Below are 21,737 nucleotides of genomic sequence, written 5' to 3'. Positions count from 1 at the left end.
AAATTACAAAAGCACAAAATAAATCTAGAGAGAATGGAAGATAAGGGAAGTCTTTTTCTGTACTAGGACACCATTTATCTTGTTTACTACCAAAAATTACACAATAAATAATCACTGTGTGAATTTTTAAAATTGTTGCACTATGTTACTACTTACAACGTAAGAAAACTGAGCAGTCTGAATGTGCAGCGAACCTCAAGTAAACCGTTATATAATTAAAATGATAACGGCATCTAGTTATAAAAATAAAAGAAGCATTTTTTAAAATAATTTCTTTAATAATAATCTGGCATGAAGATTCTCATCTCCTTCTGACTGCATTTTTCAAGTGTTAATTATAAACTCCTGAATTTTTACTTTAGATAGCTGGATAAAATAAATAGTATCGGAATATAAATAGTGTTCTAATAGTAAAGAAATAATACATTCAAATTTAAACTTGCATCAAAATTAAATCAAAGGTTGCAATTTAAAGCATCTAAAACACATTTCTTATAATCAACAAATTGATAAAAGAGTGTTAAGGGTAGAACCTTTGGAGTACAGAGATATTTTTAAAACTGTACTAGAAGAATATAATAACTAATTAAATGCTAAAAAAGCAACATTAAATGATATGAAAAGAATATAACTTTTCGCTTAAATCCAATCGTAAGAAATGCATTTTGAAGCGACGTAATGGCTTCTCGTGATGAACTAATATATCTTGTCTATCTAAGCTGTTAGTTAACTTTTCGAAACAGCCGAATCATTGCCGTATGCAAATGAGCATATTGGTTATAAAGTAGATTCCGTGAGTGGAGATCGATTGGAGACCATGTTCCAAGTAAGACTATTCCTGAGATAAAAACTATTAAGCTATCCACACACTTAACGTCTTTATTGATGTGTTGGTGATCTGCGAATAGCATCATTATCTAGCAATAAGGAAATTAGGTATTTCTGAGAAACTGATTCGGTTAAAGAAAATAGCACTGAGAAGTACTAAATGCTGAATCAGAATACAGTCCTGCATTAAGTGACTCTCTAACGGAAGGACGTCATGTCTCTTATTAGCAATAAAGTATCAAGAGATACCTAGATACATTTTGGATTATATTTTATAGAAACAGGAAAGGTATTTGCTGAAAAAAAAGCTTTTAGCTCAACGTCAGAAAGACCAAAAACATGACAGTACTGTCTGCAAAGGAGATGCACTAATGAACCTGATAATCAAAGGCTTACTTTATTCGAAAGAAAAAGATATTAAAAAGATTTTTCAGGTCTTTTAAAACGGGGAAATGCCTGCAAAAATTGGCTAAAAAGGAAATTGTATTGGGAACCCAAGGTGCCGCCTGTTTTCAGATAGAAACAATTAATTAGATTAACCAGTTAAGCATGGAATTTAGTTTTTAAAAAACCCCGCCACAGTGTGCGGAATTAAAATCAGACAATGACTTATATACACGTCAAACGCAGGGCAAAACAACCAAAAGTTTACAACGTCATAATAGGTCACTGCAGGCACTTTTTCTGCAATTTCTGGAGCTTGAGATTACAGAGCATTCTGTGCTCATTCAAAATCTTGCACCGCTTCACGTATGCATTGCTCTAGTTAACTAGAGACGCAAGAGCTTTTACAAGGAAGAAAAGAGCTTTGAATTCTGTACAAAATGAAATCATGCTCGTACTGAGGTCCTGAACCTCTATCTAAGATAAAAACGGCATTGCACAAGGGTTGAGAGCTTCTATATGTGTGCGTAATTCCCCAATCTCTAATGCGGAGACCAAACATGTACCAACCACTTATCATTTGGCTGACTTCCTCTACCCCCTCCGTATAAAATACTTGGCAATTCTATTGGTAAGATAAAGGAAACATCCCACCAAATAATATTCTTATTGTATTTTATTAAAATTTCGAGTTTTTATAGTTAATGGCAATTTTGTATTTTTCACAACGAGTATACACGTCGAATAGAGATTTTGTTTGACGTGTATACACGTAAAGATGGGCATATCATATGGTAACAATGCAGGAAGATAAATTGTCTAACTGAATTTTCCAATCCAAATTTACTGATAAGCGTTGCATCGGCATGCCTTAAAGTTGATGGATGGATATACCAGCTCCTTGGTGAAGATCCTTGGTGAAGGTCAAGACTTGAATTGAACAATAGCGCCAATGAGAAGAGAAAATCCAGCCAAACATGAAGTTGTGTAAGGCTGAGATAGGCGTTATGACACCAAGATCCCTGAAGAAGTCGCTAGTGAAATGGAAACTTTAATCATTATTAAAAGAGGCGGTTTGCCCTGTTGGATTTTCCAGATTTTTTTTTGCACATTATTAACTAAATCATGACGGTTATGAGTCTTAGTCTATCCTTTTATAAAATTGCCGTTCAGAGAACTGCTTGCACAGCGCACCAACACGACAGAACTACTTAAAAGATGAGTAAGTACTTATTTTGAGAAGAACTTCAATCATTACAGTTGTACTTTCAATGACTAAACATATTCAAAACACTTGGAGATAACTATAGATACGAGTAAATATTCCATAAAATTTAGGTTGTTATAAAGAAGAAAAACTAAACGAAATACAAACAGTGGGCCTTAGGATTATGAAAAACTAATCCTTCTAACATTACAGGAAAAATAACAGTCTCGTCTTGAGCTTAATTAAAAGAAATAAACAAATAAAAATAGAAATGAAATTGCTTTAATGACCTTCCTATTTTATTAATAATACTTAATTAGGTAATGATTTAAAGATGGAAATTAATATTAACAATAATGGAAGAACTTATTGTTTTGTTCATTCTATTTACGCTATTGTTACCTGCGCACAATAAGTGACTGTGAAAGAGTTTTACAAACTTATTATTACTTCTCCTCAAGTTAATTCTATGCAAAAGTTGAGCCAAAGAGCTAAATTTTCATTTTTAAATCACGTTTTTGTAACCTACTCGTACATCAGATTTAGAGTTAAATTTTGGCCTTCGAAATTAAATCTTTTGAACCTTTAAATTCAGTTACTGTTAACAGCAACTGTTATATAAAAATATTACTATTCACATTATGTAAAGCTACATTATTTGCATCAAACGTACTAGAGCCTTGAACAAGAGCAAGAACTATATTTCTTGTTAGTTCGGTGCAAATGATGTTCATTTACTTTTATTAGAACTTACTTGCTATACATGTTCTTTCGAAAACGCCGTATACACTGAAACATTTTTCTATTCAGGTTAGACTTAACGTTAAAATGTAACCTGCTTAAAACCATTTTTAAAATTAAAAATATTTAAAATAAAAGCTACGTATCTCGAGTATACCACAGGTATTCAAAAAACGAAAAAAAAATCTGTTATTTTCGGCGCAAAACATTCTTAGACAAAGAGGAGCACCAATAATTGTTTTTTGAGAGTGTTGATTTGATATGAAAGTCAATTACTTATTCATTTTAAAACTATTATCACACTCTGGATAAAACCCAATCATTTCCTTTATGAGAGTGTTTCAGGAAATATGACGACAAAATAACTGACATAAAAACTGACAGTAATTAATTATGGACTAAGGCATTAGTAATTTACAATAAACTTTGTGCAGTTGTTGGACGACACCAGGACAAAAGAAGGGAAAGCCGGGATAAGCTCCGCTAATACGAGGAAAGATATCTCGGAAAACTCGCTTTTGCGGTACATTTGTGCTGCTGAGATTATGAAAAATGGTGGCAGAAGCTATATACAGATAAAACAAAGTGGTCAGCTTCAAATTTCTTAAGAAAGAAGAAGAAGGAGAGAATGCCCTAAAGAAAACATCTACTTTCGTATGGATACACAACATAACGGTGCAAAAGATGGTAACATCTTAAGGACGTTCTTAACATCAAGCAATTCGTGGAGGGAGGAAACAGCGCACCACAAATTCGTGTCTGAGGGTCAGAATGAGAATGCAATATTCTACGTGAATACGCCCTCAAGCAGCTGAAAGTGCAACGCTGCGATCTAAACACGTAAAAGCCCCCCCGTGCACTTTGCCTTGATCGTGCATGTTTTGTGTAGATTGGCCAGTTTTAGCCCTCGTATTTCCCTCTCTCAAGCGTAAATTTTTTGTGAGGAAGGTTGTATTTCGAGAACCTTGGCGACAAAAAGAAAAAAAAGAGAAGATATCCCCTGTGAAGGTCTCAGTGAAGAAGATTTACGGCAATGATGTTCCTTTCAGGAGTGTTTTGAAGGAAGCTACATAGAATTAGGAACCTGAAGAAGAATAAAGTAAGATTTTTATAGCAAAATAATGGTTTATCCAGGAAAGCTTCACCTCCAGTAAATGGACAGGTGTCAAGGAGAAGAAAATTTGAAAAATAAGTACAACTAAACAATCTTAATCTTACAGTTTTAAAAAATGCATAAAATTGGATGACAATTTTGTAAATAAATAATAAATGTGGTTGCCGCATACACTTAAGATTCTTATCATCGTGTTACTGCAAGAATCTACCTCCCAGACTTCGTTATAGAACATCTAGTTACTTCAACTCACTAATTCCACCCAATTACTCAATTCCATAGAACAAATAAAAGGTAACGTATCTGTTACTTAACTTAAGTAGATCGTTAGCTTTAAAAACAAACTACCAACTTATAGACCAAATAGTTGTACTCATAAATGGGATTTTATGGAAATCTTTTATTTAAATGACATTTCCTGGGTCGCTGCTCTAAAGATAAACCAACCTTCGATATAGATTTACAACAGCTAAAATTGTTAGAGGATTAAAAGCATAAAGTACACTTACTTAAGTAAGAGAATTTGTTTTTTTATAAATACCTCATTTGTGTAAAGATCTATGACGGCATAACCTATAAGTACGATGTCACTTTCGTCCGAACCGAGGTTCAGTCCTTGGAGGCCCGCCGTACAGATGAACAGTCCTGCCACTGCCATCCTGTAAATTAATTTAAGGTTAACAAACAATTAAGACAAATGAAACAGTGCAATTGATAGGACAAGAAATAATTACGAAATAAATAATCTTGTGTAAGATTTTGTATCAACAAATAAGATTTCAGTGCCCACAAGAACAGCAATTAAGAAAGAAAATGGCCGAAAATTGTGTCACGAGCTTCTATTTTCTGTTTTAGTTTTTGGTTTTCTAGCGAAATATTCCTCATTTGTGACAAAACCTTTCCTTTTACAAATAATAATAATAATAATAATAATAATAATAATAATAATAATAATAATAATAATAATAATAATATGAGGAAGTATTGTGATTATTGAATAAGTTTTTTCTTACTGATTCCTTTTAACTTTATTTTCTCTACGGACACGTTGAGTTTGAAATGATAACCAAGAGACACTCAGTCAGGTTTACTAAATGTTCTCTAGTTTAGCTCAATTCGAATAATATCTAAGAAATTATAATTATTAGAGGAAAGAATAATGATTTGGGAGCATCGGGCAGATAATGTTAGCAAGTTTTGGATATCCGGAATTTGGTATCAGTTCTCAAGTAGTGGATAGTGAAACTCACTACTTTTATTGTCATGTTCTGTGGGAAACGACCAAGCCGTCGCTGTCCCAGGCTATTCTCGATGTCCATACAGCTATTCTAATAAAAGCAAAAGCACACAAAGCCGAGTTTAGGATAAAAACACTTGTCCAAACTGTAGGCACCAATCATTCGCAGTTGATGGAACAAATGGAACTCACTAATTTTAAGGGGAAAATCTCCCCAAGAATCTAAAAAAAAAAAATCCATCATGTCGTGAAAAAATTAACTCAACATTTTTCCATTGCGTTTAATAATAAAATGATCACTTTTAATAGTGCGGTGAATAGTTATCCGAAGGTTCCAGGTTCAATCCCAGGACAACTCTTAGATTTTTTCTTTCTAAGCGCTTCCAAAGCTTCTTGTCAGATAACCGACTAATTTGTCTAAATCTAAACTCCGGGCAACTTTGTCCTTAGATACGAATGCTCCTTAAATGAGTTAAAAACTATTACTTTCTTACAGTACAGCTTCGATATCCTAAGCGCATTTCGATGTATACAATTCGATTAGAATGAAACAAAAATCATGTATACCAAAATCTAAATGCACCAACTTTTAACTACTACCGCATAAACAAAAGGTTCAATGGAATATTATTGACAAAACACGAATTCTGACAAAAGAAAAAGTAGAACAAGAAAGTACAGAATTGATCAGCAAAAAAGAAGAGATATTTAAAATAATAATAGCAGTAATTCTAAAAGCTGAAATACATTCAAAAACCCCAATCTGTACTAAAGCAAGAGAAAGTAAAAAATTGCAACTAATTATCAATCTTTTTAAAATTCCGTCAAGATAAAACAAATGCAGTAGCATTTATAAAAACATTACAAACAAAATGACAACCATAGATTACTATATTATTACGTAATCAGCCAACAGTGGACAGATCTAAACATACGTAGAATTTTCCCTCTACGTCAGTGATGTTTACAGAGAAGTGACAAGCTTAATAACCCCGTAGCAGCAAAACCTTTTAACTCCAACTATCCTAAATATCCAATCTCTTGATTCAGTCTGTTCGTCAAGTTGCAAGAAGAGAAACAAAATTTTGCTCATCTACTCGATTATACGAGGGTCGTTTGAAAAGTCCGTGCAAAGTCAGAGAGATAGCACTACTGGCGCGTATCGAGGTTATGTTTAGTTAGTAGCATCTCTTGGAAGAACACACACCAAGTTTCAGCCAGATCGGTCTATTTCTTTGTGTTTGGCATTCGTTTGAATCGAGGAAGTCGAGTGATTTTCAAAAAATGGACGAAAAAGAATTTCGTGTGTTGATTAAACACTACTTTATGAAAGGCAAAACGCCTCAGGAGACTAAAGAGAAGCTTGATAAACATTATGGTGACTCTGCACCTTCGATTAGAACAGTTTATAAGTGGTTTTAAAATTTTCGGAGTGGCCATATGGGCACAAGTGACGCTGAACATTCTGGACGCCCTGTTGAGGTTACTACTCCAGAAATCATTGATAAAATCCATGATATGGTGATGGATGACAGAAGAGTGAAGGTGCGTGAGATTTCTAGTGCTGTGGGCATCTCGAATGAACGGGTACATAATATTTTGCATCAACATTTGGACATGACAAAGCTATCCGCAAGATGGGTGCCGCGATTGCTCACGCTTGACCAAAAACGAAATCGTGTGAAGTGTTGCAAGGACGGTTTGCAGCTGTTCCAGAAGAATCCGCAGGACTTTAAGCGTCGTTTCGTCACTGTGGATGAAACATGGATACTTCACTAGACTCCTGAGACCAAAGAACAATCTAAACAATGGGTTACCAAGGGGGAATCTGCGCCAAAAAAGGCGAAGACCGTCCCTTCGACCGGAAAGATTATGCCGACTGTCTTTTGGGATTCGCAAGGAATAATCCTCATCGACTATCTGGTGAAGGGTAAAACTATTACAGGTGCATATTATTCATCGTTATTGGACCGTTTGAAAACCGAGCTGCAAGAAAAACGCCCACGATTGACCCACAAAAAAGTCCTTTTCCATCACGACAACGCACCAGCTCACACCTCAGCAGTTGTGGTCGCAAAATTAATGGAAATAGGGTTCCAACTCGTTTCACATCCCCCCTATTCTCCAGACTTGGCTCCCTCGGACTACTATTTGTTCCCCAATATGAAGAAATGGCTGGCGGGAAAAAGATTTTATTCAAACGAGGAGGTGATTGCAGAAACGAATGGCTATTTTTCAGACGGACAAATCCTATTATTCGGAAGGGATCAACAAACTAGAGCAGCGTTGGACGAAGTGTATAAGCCTAAAAGGAGACTATGTTGAAAAATAAAAAAGGTTTACCTCAAAAAATTAAGTAGTTTTTATTTTTGCACGGACTTTTCAAACGACCCTCGTACTTAGCAATAATTCAATTACACTACTGAAGGTGTTTATTTTAAATTAGGTACGATTTTTAGTATAAAATTCCAAATTTTAGGGCAAGGGAACTAAAACGTACCTGACGTGGAACTCTAGTATCAGACAAATTATTTTGTAAAAAAATTGCTGGCTAATGTGTAAATTCCAAAATATTATCAATCACTAGAATGACATTCACAATATACTTTTTTCTTCTCTTATCTTGATTAATACACTTAAACTGGTATAAGAAGTTTTTGTCAAATGTATAATCTTTAAAAAGACTAAATAGAAATATTTTACAAAAAAAAAAAAAAAGATTATTAAATCACTCGATTTAAAATCAATGTTTTTACTTATTTATTCAGATTACTTAATTGTTATCTAGTAAAAAAAATATATATTGATATTTTATACTGAAAACATAATTTTTAAATTGAAGTTGAATGACATCTCAAAAAATGGCGCCAGGTTGGGTATTTTAGAGTCCCGACGGTTAGAGTATCAGTTGTATTCGTAAATGGAGCTTACTAAATGCATGTTATTGGTGTCCAATAAAATACAAAAATTATTGTATAAACAAAATGAATTCAGTTGTGAAATCAGCAAATTGGCGTAGATACAGGGAAAAATGATCATAACCGTCTACAACAGAAAATGTAACTCCACATCAAATAAACCAAAAAATACCAACTGAAACGAGAAACATTTGAAAGAACGTCATTTGAAACTATTTTTGCATTTAAAAAAAAAAAGAAGAAAAATCGTTTTCAAAGATAAACTCTGCGGCATGTAGTTAAAATATAGATTATCTTACAACCTATTTTATTTCACTAAACTGGGCTTTACAATCACAATAAATAGAAGTCTATGGATTTCATTAATTTGGAGGAGCTGGTGTAGATATTGTTGGCTGCAGAGAAGTGACTTTAGAGACGGTCAGCCTTATTGTAAGTCAACTTCATCCAGTAGCAGATTCATCGGTAGTAAGTGAAGTAAGAAGTAAGTATGAGCTTCTAAACTGAATTACGTATAAACAAGAATGTGGCCTTAGCTTGTTAGAGTTGCTTATTATTATATAAGTTTGAAGCTCAGCTTCACAACTAGAAGTTGATTGTAGCCTCTGATAATCAGAGCATCTTCGATATGCTTTCTCTGCGGGTGCAACTCCTCGTTTACACAATAATAAGCATTAGAGATGCTAATTACGACTGTTAGCAAAATATAACTTATTGGGTCGGCTGTTTGTTGCCTAAAATGACACAATGAGCCAAAGAGAAGCAAAATATAAAATCTAGTATTTTTAGAAGTGTGTATAGTGTAAACAGAGAAATCATCTCAAGTTATGAAAAACTGTAAATTCCATCAGATGATCTAACGTCCGAAATGAAGGGCTTTTTAAATTCCGCAATTCACGGTAGAGGCGAGACCTGTAAAGCTATAATATGTTTTGTAGTACTGGGTTAGATTCCCGGTCTTAGGCCTTGGATTTAATTTAATGATTAATATACAGTAAAGTATGTTTGCTAGTCACCTCCGTCCACGACACCTAATTGGTAGTTGGACGTAAAGCCCCGCCTGAAAAAATAGGCAATTACTTTTACTTTTTAATCTATAACACAAGCATCTAAAGCAAAAAATATTTAAATCAAATAAAAAAGCAATCAATAGTTTGCTAAAGTTACGAGGTTGAAGCTTGCCCTGAGTGTACCCTACTCACTTCTAAATTACTTTATTTTTTTTTGCAATTTTCTTCAAAAACAGAACTACGTTTTCTTAAACTAGGCCTAAATCTAATCAAAATGTCTCTTATTGAAATATACTTTGAGATATTTCCGAAACCTCGAAGGTGCAAGCTCTTTTCTATACACTTTATCAGTAAAGTGGACAATTCCATCTTCTTAAGGTAATTAATATAATTTAAGTACAGATTTTTAAGAAATTTGCCAATTAGAATGTGAGAACTGTTATACAAAATATATCGCGTAAGTGGTTCTTACATCGTTTAAGTTTTATACCCAAATTGGATTTACTTAAAAAGAATATAAACACATGTGATGAGAACTGAGACCAATTTATATTCTACTCATAGAGGCTGACATTTAACTTTCAAGGTTGCACAATTATATTTCAAAAAAAGAGGAATTTTTCTCAGGAATCACTGTTTGTTTTTATTTAAAATGCAATTATTGATTATAACAAATTTGTCGTACATTTTTTTGTGTGGTTTCCATAACTGATTGTACACCTTTTATTAAAATAGTTTGAAACATGAGAAAAACTAGCAGAGAAAGTTAATTGAATTGTCAAAAAAAATATATATATAATATATATACTTATGGAGGTGCTGCTAGTTTAATGAGAGACTTCCATAAGCAGCGGAGCCTATAGGAGCACTACTGACTCATAACCTGACTTGCATCTTCAACATGGAGACTCATTTCTGCCTTTAAGCTCCGCCCCTAAAGGTGGTTCATTTAGTTGATTAAAATAATTATACAACAAAATGATAAATAAAAGAAGAAGTATTGAAAACTCAAAAAAAAATCCTGAATTGAGTTTTTATCGGTAATACGCGAGTTGGATTTTCGAAGAAAATGAGAATGTGCCTTCAGTAAATGAGAGTGTCCAAATAGTCTCTGTTTTCATACCATATCTTCTCGAACCTACGCAATCTAAGAGCGTCTTTTTTTTCTTCATCTAATCACTATTTTCTCGATGAGATAGATTGCAAGCTTATCAATAAACTTAATCTTATCTTAAATGTGCAGCTGATTAAGTGGGCAAGGCAGTGTGAGTTGTGTAAATATTGTAAATAGATTTTACTAATTTTATCTTGAGAAAACAAGATACTCTCCGCGATATTCTCGCTTATAATTTCATTCCATCTTTTAAATAGCAAAAAAATCCTAGTCTTCGGTCGAATTTTGGTAGGATGAAGTAGAGGTTTTAAAGTAATCTCATAAATTATAAATTTTGGTGTGCGAAACGTAAGTAGGTTTATGAAGGCACATATTATTTACGCCCATAAATGTATATATGCCTCTTAAAGATATACGATAATCTACACATGAGAGCAGCTCTTTATAAAGAATGTAGCGTTCCGAACGGGTTGCCAGAGCCATCATTTCCTCACTATGACCACGGCCCACCAGCTCCACAATCCTACCCATTCTGACGGACAGTCCCTGGACATTACCGCGTACAATTTCTATATCGGAACAACCGTTTAAGCATAAAATGCATTTGAGCCGTCTTAAAATGAACACCCTGTATACTAAAGTAATCTTCTTCTTCTTCTTCTTCTTAGTCTATTCCTCTTTTACCCCTATAGCGGTATCGAGGCCCTGCAGAACTTTCTCCAACCGTCTTTATCCCGTGCCATCTCTTTACTTCTTCACCCGTACCAACCTCTTTCTTGAAAACTCTATTGAACATCCTGTTTCTAAATTCTCCTTGGTCTTCCTCTCTTCCTCTGGTTGCATATACTCTCCTAGAGCTAGACTTCCCTCCTCCATTCTCATAACATAGCCAAACTAACGCAGCTGGCTGGTTGCTACAGTCTCTGCTGCGGGATTTACCTTCTAACATACACATTCCTGCCTTTGTCCCTTCTTGTTTGCCCCTCTACTTTCCTTTAAAAATCGCAATTCCATAGCTTGAATAGCGCTTTTATGCCTTTTCCAGGGGGTCCAGGACTCGCTGGAATATATAAGAATCAGCAGGAATACAGTCTTATAAATGGCTATTTTGGCAGCTTTGGAGTCTTCTGGCTTTTCTAAGAAAGCTTGTCTCACAGCGTGGGAAGACTTTTCCTGCGGTAGCTACTCTTTCCTTTATCTTCCCATCCTGAGTACCCTTTTTGTGGACAAATGGACGCCCAGATACTTAAAGGTATCTTTACCTGTTCTATCTCTGCCCAATTAACCTGCATATGATGGATCTTCTCTTTCCCAAAGCCAACAACATGGTCTTAGTTTACTCTGGATTCAGCACTAAAATATTCGACTGATTTAATTCTGGCATTAGGTAGTTCTCAATAACCTGTCATACCTAAGGCCAAACCAAATAGCTACTTCAATTTTATTTAGAAAAAGCTGTTCATAATTATTTTCTACGACTTGCTGATCCCAGGCTTCTTGCCAAATTGCCTCTTGGAATATATACCTAATAATCTAAGATAAGAATGCTGAGATAAGGTCTATTTAAGCTCCTAATGTGTAGGCACAATAAAATAAAAACTACTAACCTAGTTACAATGGACTAACATTCCAGGTTGCAGTCCCAAAAAGAGATTTTCAAATTTTATTATACAACAAAAATTTGCAAATGCCGAGTGCTTCTTACCTATTTGATAGTTCTTAAAACGTTAACATTCCAAGTTAGAGTCTGTTAAAGAAATACGGCTTCATATATGGTACATTACCAAATCTTACCAATGTTTTAGTAATTTACAAATCCATATGCAATTATATAAAGTAAATGTGAGTGAAGATGTAAATAATGCGTGAAAAAAGAAGAAGACCAACTACCCAGCGGTAGCAATTCCTACAGAATATTGGTAATGTTGATCTTCAGCTTTTAAGAAAGTCTCTGGGCCACTGGGGGGACGACTAAGACGGCACGGTGAATTGTTAGGAACGACAGTAGGGGCGAGAGGTTGCTGTATAAAAGGGTTAGAGCAAATAGCTTTTAAGAAACTTGGATATTTTGTCTTGGCGACTTGTAAGAATGGCATGTTGAGGTAATTGTAAAAAGTGAAGTTTATCAAGTAGAATGGAGCAACAGCTATCAGTAGGTTTTTGTTTTGAGGGTATTGTTTGTATGCAGGTATAGTACCCACAGCTCTAGTCTATGAGTCCACATAAATAAAAACATGAAGTAAAGAAAATAAATAGAAACTATGCGAGTTCAATAATTAGCTAAAAAAATTCGGCCAATCAGAAGAAAAAAATATATATTAATTTAGTTTCGGGCAAAGAAGAAATTGCTACAAACATAAAACCGCTTTTACATAAATAGAAAATACAGTTTCTCCTAAAACACTATCTTAATAAATGGTTCTGTTCTTAGCGCCAATACTCTGTTATCATAATTTCAAGCAATCAAGTGGTTCGTGGGGCGGTAACTAGTCCAGCTGAAACGTAACATTCCTCTAATAAGACCACAACAAGTTGACGTGACAATTCTACAACATTTCAACTCTAACTCTACCTTTCTCTTAAAAGTAGGAGTGCATTTTTACAGGTTTTCACGTCATTCAATGTCATCGACCTTTACATTCCAAATTTAGTATCACTTGTAAATTGCCAGTGAATAATTAAGAGGGAATTGATCGTAGAAGTACTATTGTCTTAAACCACTATCTATAAAATAATCTGAGAGGAAACTATAAAGCTTAAAATTGCATAAAACTTTAAAAACTACTTAGAAAAATACTTGAAATCAATTCTTGTAATATTCGTTAGACAAACTCCTAAATTCTCCTAAAAATGTAGTTGCTCTTTCACTAAACATTAAGCTACTTTTTTCTTTTATTGCTGAAAATTCCCCATTGAAGATAAACTTTGCAGTCCAAACTTCAATAAGACTCATCGATTGCAGTATAAATTCCTTACATTTATACAAACGTAGATGTTTTCAAGAAACTTCCATAAATATCAGAAACAATTCTAGAAGAACCGAACATTTTAGGGGGTCATTAATTTCGCACTGTCAACTGTAAGACACTTGTAGATCAGTTGTAATGACTAAAGGACAGCAACAATAACAATTGATTCATGTCACGTGTTCATAATATTGCTTTATTTTTATTTATTTTAAGGTTTACAATAATTTCCGAGCATAGATTGACATGGAATTAAGGCAAAGAAGATGTCACAATTTGACTTGGTAAGTAGCACATGATAAGAGATCACGTTTCCATTGACGTTTCAGTCGTCAAAGGCATTATCTGAAATTGATGCTGAGGAAAGTTGATGGATAAGAAGATTGATGTGTGAAGTTGCGTTAGTTTGTTTGGATTAGGTCATTGATGAATTAGATCTGGAAATCGGAACGACAAAGTAATACTGGATAAATAAAAGAACCATTATGTATAAAACGGATTATTTTATATTGGCGAGAACGAAGGAATGGGTTTTTGAGCGCTTAATTGAATCCCCGAGACTTGAGTCCGTCAATCCAAATTAACTTTAAAGGTTAAGACTGTGATACCTTGGAAGTTTAGGGATAGTTACGCGCGTTTGTCTTGTAGAAAGGGTTGTAACGTTTGTAACTTTTGTTTCCTTTCCATGCCAAGAGTTTATCAATGTAGAGACCTAGGTTCTTCTATTCATCAAAGCAAGGCAGTAATGCCTTATGAATGAATGGCACATCTCTATGGGAAGGCTTCATTTTTACTGTAAATTGCCAGTAAACATAATGAACTTGAAGCAATTACTTACTATTTAGTAATCTTTGCGGGCAAAGACCTTCACGCTCATTAACTAATCCTGCACAGTAATATTACCAACTTAAAAATAATAATAATAATTTTCAAACAGGTAATTTGAATGAAGGAAAACCAGATTATCTTGTAGCAGCAATGCAATGAGGTAGCAGTTTATAAAGAATTTTTGTTTTTAGCACGGGCATAAAGGAATAGAGACGGGTCGGTAAAAGTAGTCAAACTGGATTCAACACTATGTTGAACCTAACGTTACCAGCTCAAGTTGCAAATCGATTTTTTTTTTTTTTTTACCACCACAAAATCAATCACTACGCCTTCATTTTGTATGAGAAAAATATCTGGAATAATAACGCTGACGATTTGCGTTTACCTCATTCAAGAAAATTATTATTGACGCAAATCTTCTTCAGTAGTCTTCGCTTTATGTATGATTATTAGGTGGAGATTATGGTAAATGGTTTTTGGGATAAGGATTACTTGAATGGCCCACATCTTACGTCAGTATCTCAGCAAAGTAACTAATCACAACAGTTTAAAGTTAAGCCCGACTCACAGACACCCCAGATTACCTCTAAATCAATCAAAGTTCGATATTGAACCTCCTTATTAAATACTCATCATTGATTACAATATGATTTAGGCAGACGTATCATCAAAATGTCATTCAATGCCTTTATTCAATAACCCAACCTATTTGATGTGAAGAATCATAGATTTTTACAAACATTTTGGAAAATATTGATCAACCGGAACCCCCTCTTAAAATCTATGGGAGCGCATCTTTTAAATGGGAGGCTGCATTTCAAAAAGCTGTTCCATCTTCATCATCTCCCTCTCAAGAACTTTTTTTAACACCACCCGCCAACCTTGCAAATTTTAATACAATTTTCATGTGGTTTGTAAAATTCTATTAATTCGATTATCTAAATATTCTCCAGTTCCAGCTTATAAAACAATATTTATCTGTAAATCTATAAATAATAAACTTTACAAATAAAAAGTAAAAAGATGGTACGCAAAACGGACAAAATATAACGTTGATTGCAGACGTTTAATTAAGATATTTCCTGCTAATTGTGTTCATTGATGATGATACACAACTTATGGGTGAAAAATATCAAAAATAGTTCCCACCACAAATGATATGTTTTGTATAATTCTGTTGATATTTAAGTAAAAACCTCTAGTCGAGTCTTTAGCCCGGTAAAGACTCAGGTTATCATTAAAATGGATTACAAGATATGGATATATCTTGCAAAACTGAGAAGCTTATGTGTGATCACTTACAACACTCGTGTGGCATAAAGGATATATTTGTGAATCCATAATCCCATGGCTAGTGCTTCTGCAGCAATCCATTGTCGTGCTGAAGCAAGAAACTACGACGTTTCTTGGAAGGGAAACTAGAATACTTTGTTTTCTTCCTAGCAGATTTCCTCAATGCTGTTCTGATAATATTTCATTTTACACCACTATTTGCCTCTTATATGTCGAGTATTTAATGATAGCATTGACCATTGAAAAAGAACTGGTAGAAGTGAAAGTTTCTTACTGATCTTTATCAGTAAGAAAAATGATAAGAAGTTTATACAAAGCTGTTTCACTCTTTGCGGATAGGTGGGTTAAAAACTGTCCCACCTTTTGCTTAGCTTTTGCTGCATGGTGGGATATATTTTAACCCACCTCGAAAAGTTGAAGTTATTCATACATTCAGCTTAATATGTTATTTAAAGTTTTTCATTCAGTTGGCAGTGCTATGCACCAATGGTAAATGCGAAAATAAGTGAAATAATTTTTATATTTATTATAAACTTAACCGATAGTAAAAAATGGTGGCACCGCATACTGTTCTATTATTTGGATGCAGCTGTTGTTAATTCATATATTGTTTACAAACAATTGGATCAAAACATGGAACTTAAACATTTCAAGGAACAGTGCGCTGAAGGACAGTGCTGTACTGTCTGCAAAGTTCCGCTTTGTTTTGGTAAAAAGTTGTGTTTGAATGAACATCAAATAAAGAATTAGTTGCATAGTGGTATTATACAATACCAGTGTCCCACACTAAAAAAAGGACTATTGGAATGTTATTAATTTTTTCTTATTTTGAGAGGAATGATTATTTGAGAGGGATGATTACATTTGTAAAATAATGGAAATGGATGTTTATTTCCATTTTTTTATAATAAAAGAAATTCTGTGCAACTAGGGCTTTTATTTTCTTTAAAATCGTCTGTCTCAAAGAGTTAAACGAGTGAATTGCCTGCAGAAAATTGAAATGGTTTGGGCAAATAATGAGAATAGACATCAACAGTAAGTCTCGAAGAAAGACCATGTGGTAAATAGAAATGGATGACACAAAAGGACTCCCATTCTGAAAGAGAGGATGAAGGTAGAAACAAGATGAGAGGAATTGGTACAAGATAGTTGGAGCTAACCTTTAGTAAGCTTGAGTAGCGTCTAGCGACCCCCAATCAGAGAAAAAACTAGAAGCAAGAAGTATTAGCCGTTACAATATAAATTCAAACTAAATCTCAGTTAACCCAACGCTCTAAATGAAATCCTTTATTTGAATGTTTTACGCGGTTGCAGGGCGACCGCAACATACGCCTACGAATATGACCCTGATATTCCTTTCTTGGTTTCTGGTTCATTTTTAGAGAAATAATTTTTTGAACGCGTCAGGGATTTCCAGAATAAAATATGGTGTTGAAGGCCTCGTGGTTTCACAAGATCTAGAACTAGGATTGCATTCACTATTGTAGTAGTAAAAAGTACTTCTATACCATTCTTGCCCTATCAATTCATTCAGACATGCATTTCTTCTTATTATCTGCAATGTTTTACTTTTTATTGGGTCTCGCAGATGTCAAAAAATAAAATACAAAAACTTTTTATAAATTATAAAAAAAAATCATTGCGGTAATAGTAGTAGTTATTTTATTCTGTATTGTTGAACTTGAATTTAGCGGTAAAAATATGACTTTTTTTAAACATTATTTTCGTTTATGCATAGTGGTAAATGGTTAATATCTTTGACCATGCGAACGCTAGTTTTGCATTTCGTTTAATATTAAAGCAAACAATTAAGAATTCAAACTAACTACTGATATGTCAAAATAGTCATTATCTTCAATTTTTCACAATTAATTAGCTTAAATACAATTTTTTTTTTTTTTTTTTTTTTTCCGGCGCATCGACGTCTGTGGCCATTAGCGCCAACTACACATTTTCTTTTCTTATTCAAAGGCCACTAGAGCTGGGATGGTACCCTATTGGCCTATCAGGCTGCCACACACATATCTTGCTCAGCAAGGCAGGGTGGAGCCTAGGCAAACGGAAGCAGACCGCGCTCCCCTCTTACATCATCGGTCTAGCCGACGAGGGGGAATGCGGTTTCGCTGATGGTACCATCCCTTATGTTCACAAGTTGACATTTTCTAAAATTCATGCAATTAAAAGTACTTTGGGTTTTGCTTTAACAATTATAAACATGTGTGTAAGACTTATATAATAGTATATGATATATGTAACAACGACTTAATCTAGTTCATGTATATAGTCTATCCTAAGGAGGCTATTTCGTAGAATCTAACTCAAGTGTGCAGTACTTTTAACAAATGTTCCTGCACACTCTAAAAGTGACCTAATCCTAAATGAATTTAAATCTAAGGGGGGTTGAAATACTTTTATAAATTTCTTTCAACCCCGGATTAAAAGCCTAAATCTAACAGTCATACCAACATTCTCGCAATAAATACACGTACACTGATAAAATCATTCATGTTAATAAATACGTTCACGCTAATAAATACATTCACGCCTATAAATACATTTACATCAATAGCAATCTCGCAAATAAATACTTTCACGCCAATAAATACACTCACGCTATTAAAAACAATATACTACTCATTCACACAAGGGGAAAGTACTCGATATTCCTTTCCCCTTTAAAAGAACTAAACTACAAACTAATCTAATCTATACCTAAATTTTATTATAATAATTTATATTTTTTAAGAAATCAAATAGCCTCCTTACATAAGGAGAACCCTCTTGGAGAATTGTGCGCTGGTCATGTGGCAGGCCTGCTCTTTCTCTTTGGCTACGCAGTGCCTGACGCCCTTCCAACACGTGCGACACTGTCAGCCTTTCTCGGCATCGAGGGCACCTCGGCCTCTTAAATACAATTATTTTTATTTTTATTAATAATTGTTGCACTTAGTTTACAAAAGGTTTCTTACTTTTGAAAAGAGTTCACTTTTACGGACATTAACATCAAGAATTGAAGTTTTTAATCAAAAAATATGTAGTTTTTACAAGTGTTGTGCATTGTTTTTGGTTACTGATTCAATAATCCAATATGAAGAAGAGAATAATGCCAATTTAATTCATTATTTTTTTTCATTTTTTCCGAGCTTTCGACCTACAGTGACTCCCATTAATATTGGGACAGTACATACAGAAGTTAAAAATTGACGAAAATTAAAAGTGGCACCCATTTATTCAAATTTTTATAAATTCATTTCATTTTATAATTACTATTAATTAAATAAAAACTATTTAAATAAGTAGGTACATAAAAATTTTTGGTACATTAAAAAAAATATATATAATAATAAGTGCAAATTCTACCTCTCATAAATATTGGGACACTATTATAATTTATAGTTTGTCCAAGGTTTTGCCCGAATATCTATACAATTTGTAAATATATACCTTAAGCATATATTCAATATGAAATTAATAATTAAATTAGTCTATATAAATCAAGCCAGGTGTACACAATACAACTACAAATACAACGATTGAAAAAAGAAATATTATAATTTCTTTGCACAAAGACAATAAAAAGTGTTAGAGAGGCAGAAAAACTGATCGGACCTAAAACATCTACTGCGTGGAACATCATTCAGCGTTACCAAAAAGAAAAAAGAATTGTTTCAACTCCACAAAAAGGCCGTCCTCAACTGCTCTCTGAGAGAGATAAGCGTTATATATTAAAAGAATTAAAAAAGATCACCGACTTGGTGCTCCAAAACTTCTATGTGAAATTTTTGACATGTTCAGAGAGCAAAAAAGGAGCAGAAACAGTTCGGAGAGTGCTAAGAAAACTCGACTATCATGGTAGAGTAGCCTGGAAGAATCCTTTTGTCAGTAAGATAAATCGTGTTAAGAGAGTGAAATTTGCCGAAAAATATTTCAATGTAAATAGTGACTTTTGGAATGATATACTCTAGCGATGAATCAAAATTTAATGTTTTTCAGTCAGATGGAAGGGTTATGGTCTGGAGGAAAGCGAATGCTGAACTCGAAAAGAAGAATTTACAGCCAACTTTAAAGGGTTTTAAAGCTGCACCTCCGGGTGGAGGTGGGTCAGTTCTGGTTTGGGGCTGGATGTCCGCATCAGGATTTGGAGAATTAGTGTTTATTGATGGAATGATGCACAAAATGGTTTATAGTAATATATTAAAATATAATTTGAAAAAAGTGCCCAAACATTTGGTATTTTAGGGTCTTCTAAATTCTACCAAGATAACGACCCCAAACCTACGGCTTGGGTGATACGTCAGTGACTGTTATACAATTGCCCAAAAGTATTCCAAACCACCTCTCCGCAGTCACCAGATCTTAATCCCATTGAACATTTATGGCAATATTTAGCCAGTGCTTTAAGAAAAACGAATAATATCTAACAAAAATGAATTAAAACGATGTTTCCTGGAAGAATGGGAAAAAAACACCACCTGAATTAACCAAAAACTTGTTTCATCCATGCCTGATCGTTTGAGGGTTATTGTAAGTCAAAAAGCAATTATTAAATTATTACCAACCAATTATTAAATAGTAGGAGATTTTAAATATTGAACATTTAAACTCTAGCACTTCTGGTGTCCCAATATTTTTGAGAGCCTTATTTTACACTTTTTCAAAAAGTGCTACCTAACAGTTTGGAATTTCATCGATTTATACTTATATATAATTTCCACAGATGTTGCTAATGTAATTTTTTTTGAAAAAAATTCCAAGTTTTTGTCTGTTGTTTTCATTTTCCTTTTAAATCATTTTGTAATAGGTGTCCCAATATTAATGGGAGTCACTGTAAGTACTAGTAGGGTTATCTTTAAGGCTTATTGTTAAGTTGGTGTATCTTCTATCCTGACTGCTTATGAACTCTTATAACAAATTTTTTATAGAGATTTAAAACAATCATATTTCTGATCTTTAATATTCTTTCCCATAATATTAGTTTCTTAGTAAATACGTACTTTAGTTTTATTATGTATAATAATTGAAGATATATCAGCTAAGTATACATTTAAGATTAACATTTTCTTCGATTAATCATTCTATTTACACATTTTTTAATGTAACAAAATTAAAACTTCTATTATTTTCTGGCGCAGACTTTTTTAAAGGACATTTTGACTATTTTATTTGCATTTCCAAGGATTTTTTCAAACATCTGCCACTACAATCTATTGGAACTAACAAAACTAAAAGTAAAGTAATCGCCTAATTTTTTCAGGCGAGGCTTAACGTCCAACTACCATTATTACTAGATGTCGTGGACGGAGGCGACTAGCAAACGTACTTTACTATTTCTCATTTAACCATTAAATAAAATCCAAGGCCAAGACCGGGAATCAAACCCAGTACCACAATGCATATTAGCTTTGCACGTCTCGCCTCTTAACCGCTCGGCTATCGTGGCGCCCGAAACTATAATAACTGTATATAGTAGTTTGTGATTTAAATCATATATTGGTGTACGAGTTGGATATTTGTTTACCTTCTTTTTTTTTGAGTACCGACCAAAATTTGGTCAGTGCAACTCTAGTACTTCATAACCTCCTACTTTAGGTACCACTAGTTAGAGTATACCGTGGCTTTCGGCCCTACATGCTAATAATCTGTAGTATTGGAGGTCAGTACCGTTTCAAAATAAAATAATTTGATCAATATCCTATGGAATCATTTACCAGGATATTCTTTCAAAAAAATAATAGCATAACTATCAACTCCGTCATCATACATTTCATTTAAATATTAAATTTTGGATCGTTCTAAGAAGCCACTGAATGTCAACAAATATTTTGATTTCGTTGCGTTAACACAACAAATTTTCAATTCCTAGAAGCTCCTACAGTTCACAGTCCGGTAATAGAAACTCATAACGAGGGAACACTGTCTGGAGGCCGGCAATGAACTAAGAAGGCACCTAACGCCAATAACCACAGAAGTTTTTTACCTGCTATAAATTAACATATTCATGTTATATGCAAATGTTTTAACAATTTTAAAGCGATGTTTCTAAAAAATCTAAGAACTCATGTTCTTAACATCTTTCAATTATTAAGAGTTATATTAC

General features: G+C 33.8%; 1 protein-coding gene across 3 annotated transcripts in view; it reads right to left on the bottom strand.

The window, feature by feature from the left end:
- LOC141455845 (RNA-binding protein fusilli-like) overlaps positions 1 to 21,737 on the bottom strand; it is a 142,226-nt gene that overhangs the window by 63,139 nt on the left and 57,350 nt on the right. For all 3 annotated transcript variants that reach the window (XM_074131283.1, XM_074131282.1, XM_074131284.1), the window contains exon 2: positions 4,816 to 4,933. In XM_074131283.1, the coding sequence (XP_073987384.1) occupies positions 4,816 to 4,933 (118 nt within the window). The remainder of the gene's footprint in view (positions 1 to 4,815; positions 4,934 to 21,737) is intronic.

Source organism: Rhodnius prolixus, unplaced genomic scaffold (genome assembly GCF_049639745.1).
Source record: "Rhodnius prolixus isolate KJV_2025 unplaced genomic scaffold, Rpr scaffold_4, whole genome shotgun sequence".
NCBI lineage: Eukaryota > Metazoa > Arthropoda > Insecta > Hemiptera > Reduviidae > Rhodnius > Rhodnius prolixus.
Note: the sequence above shows the minus strand (reverse complement) of the source record. Positions and strands in the feature narration are given on the sequence as shown.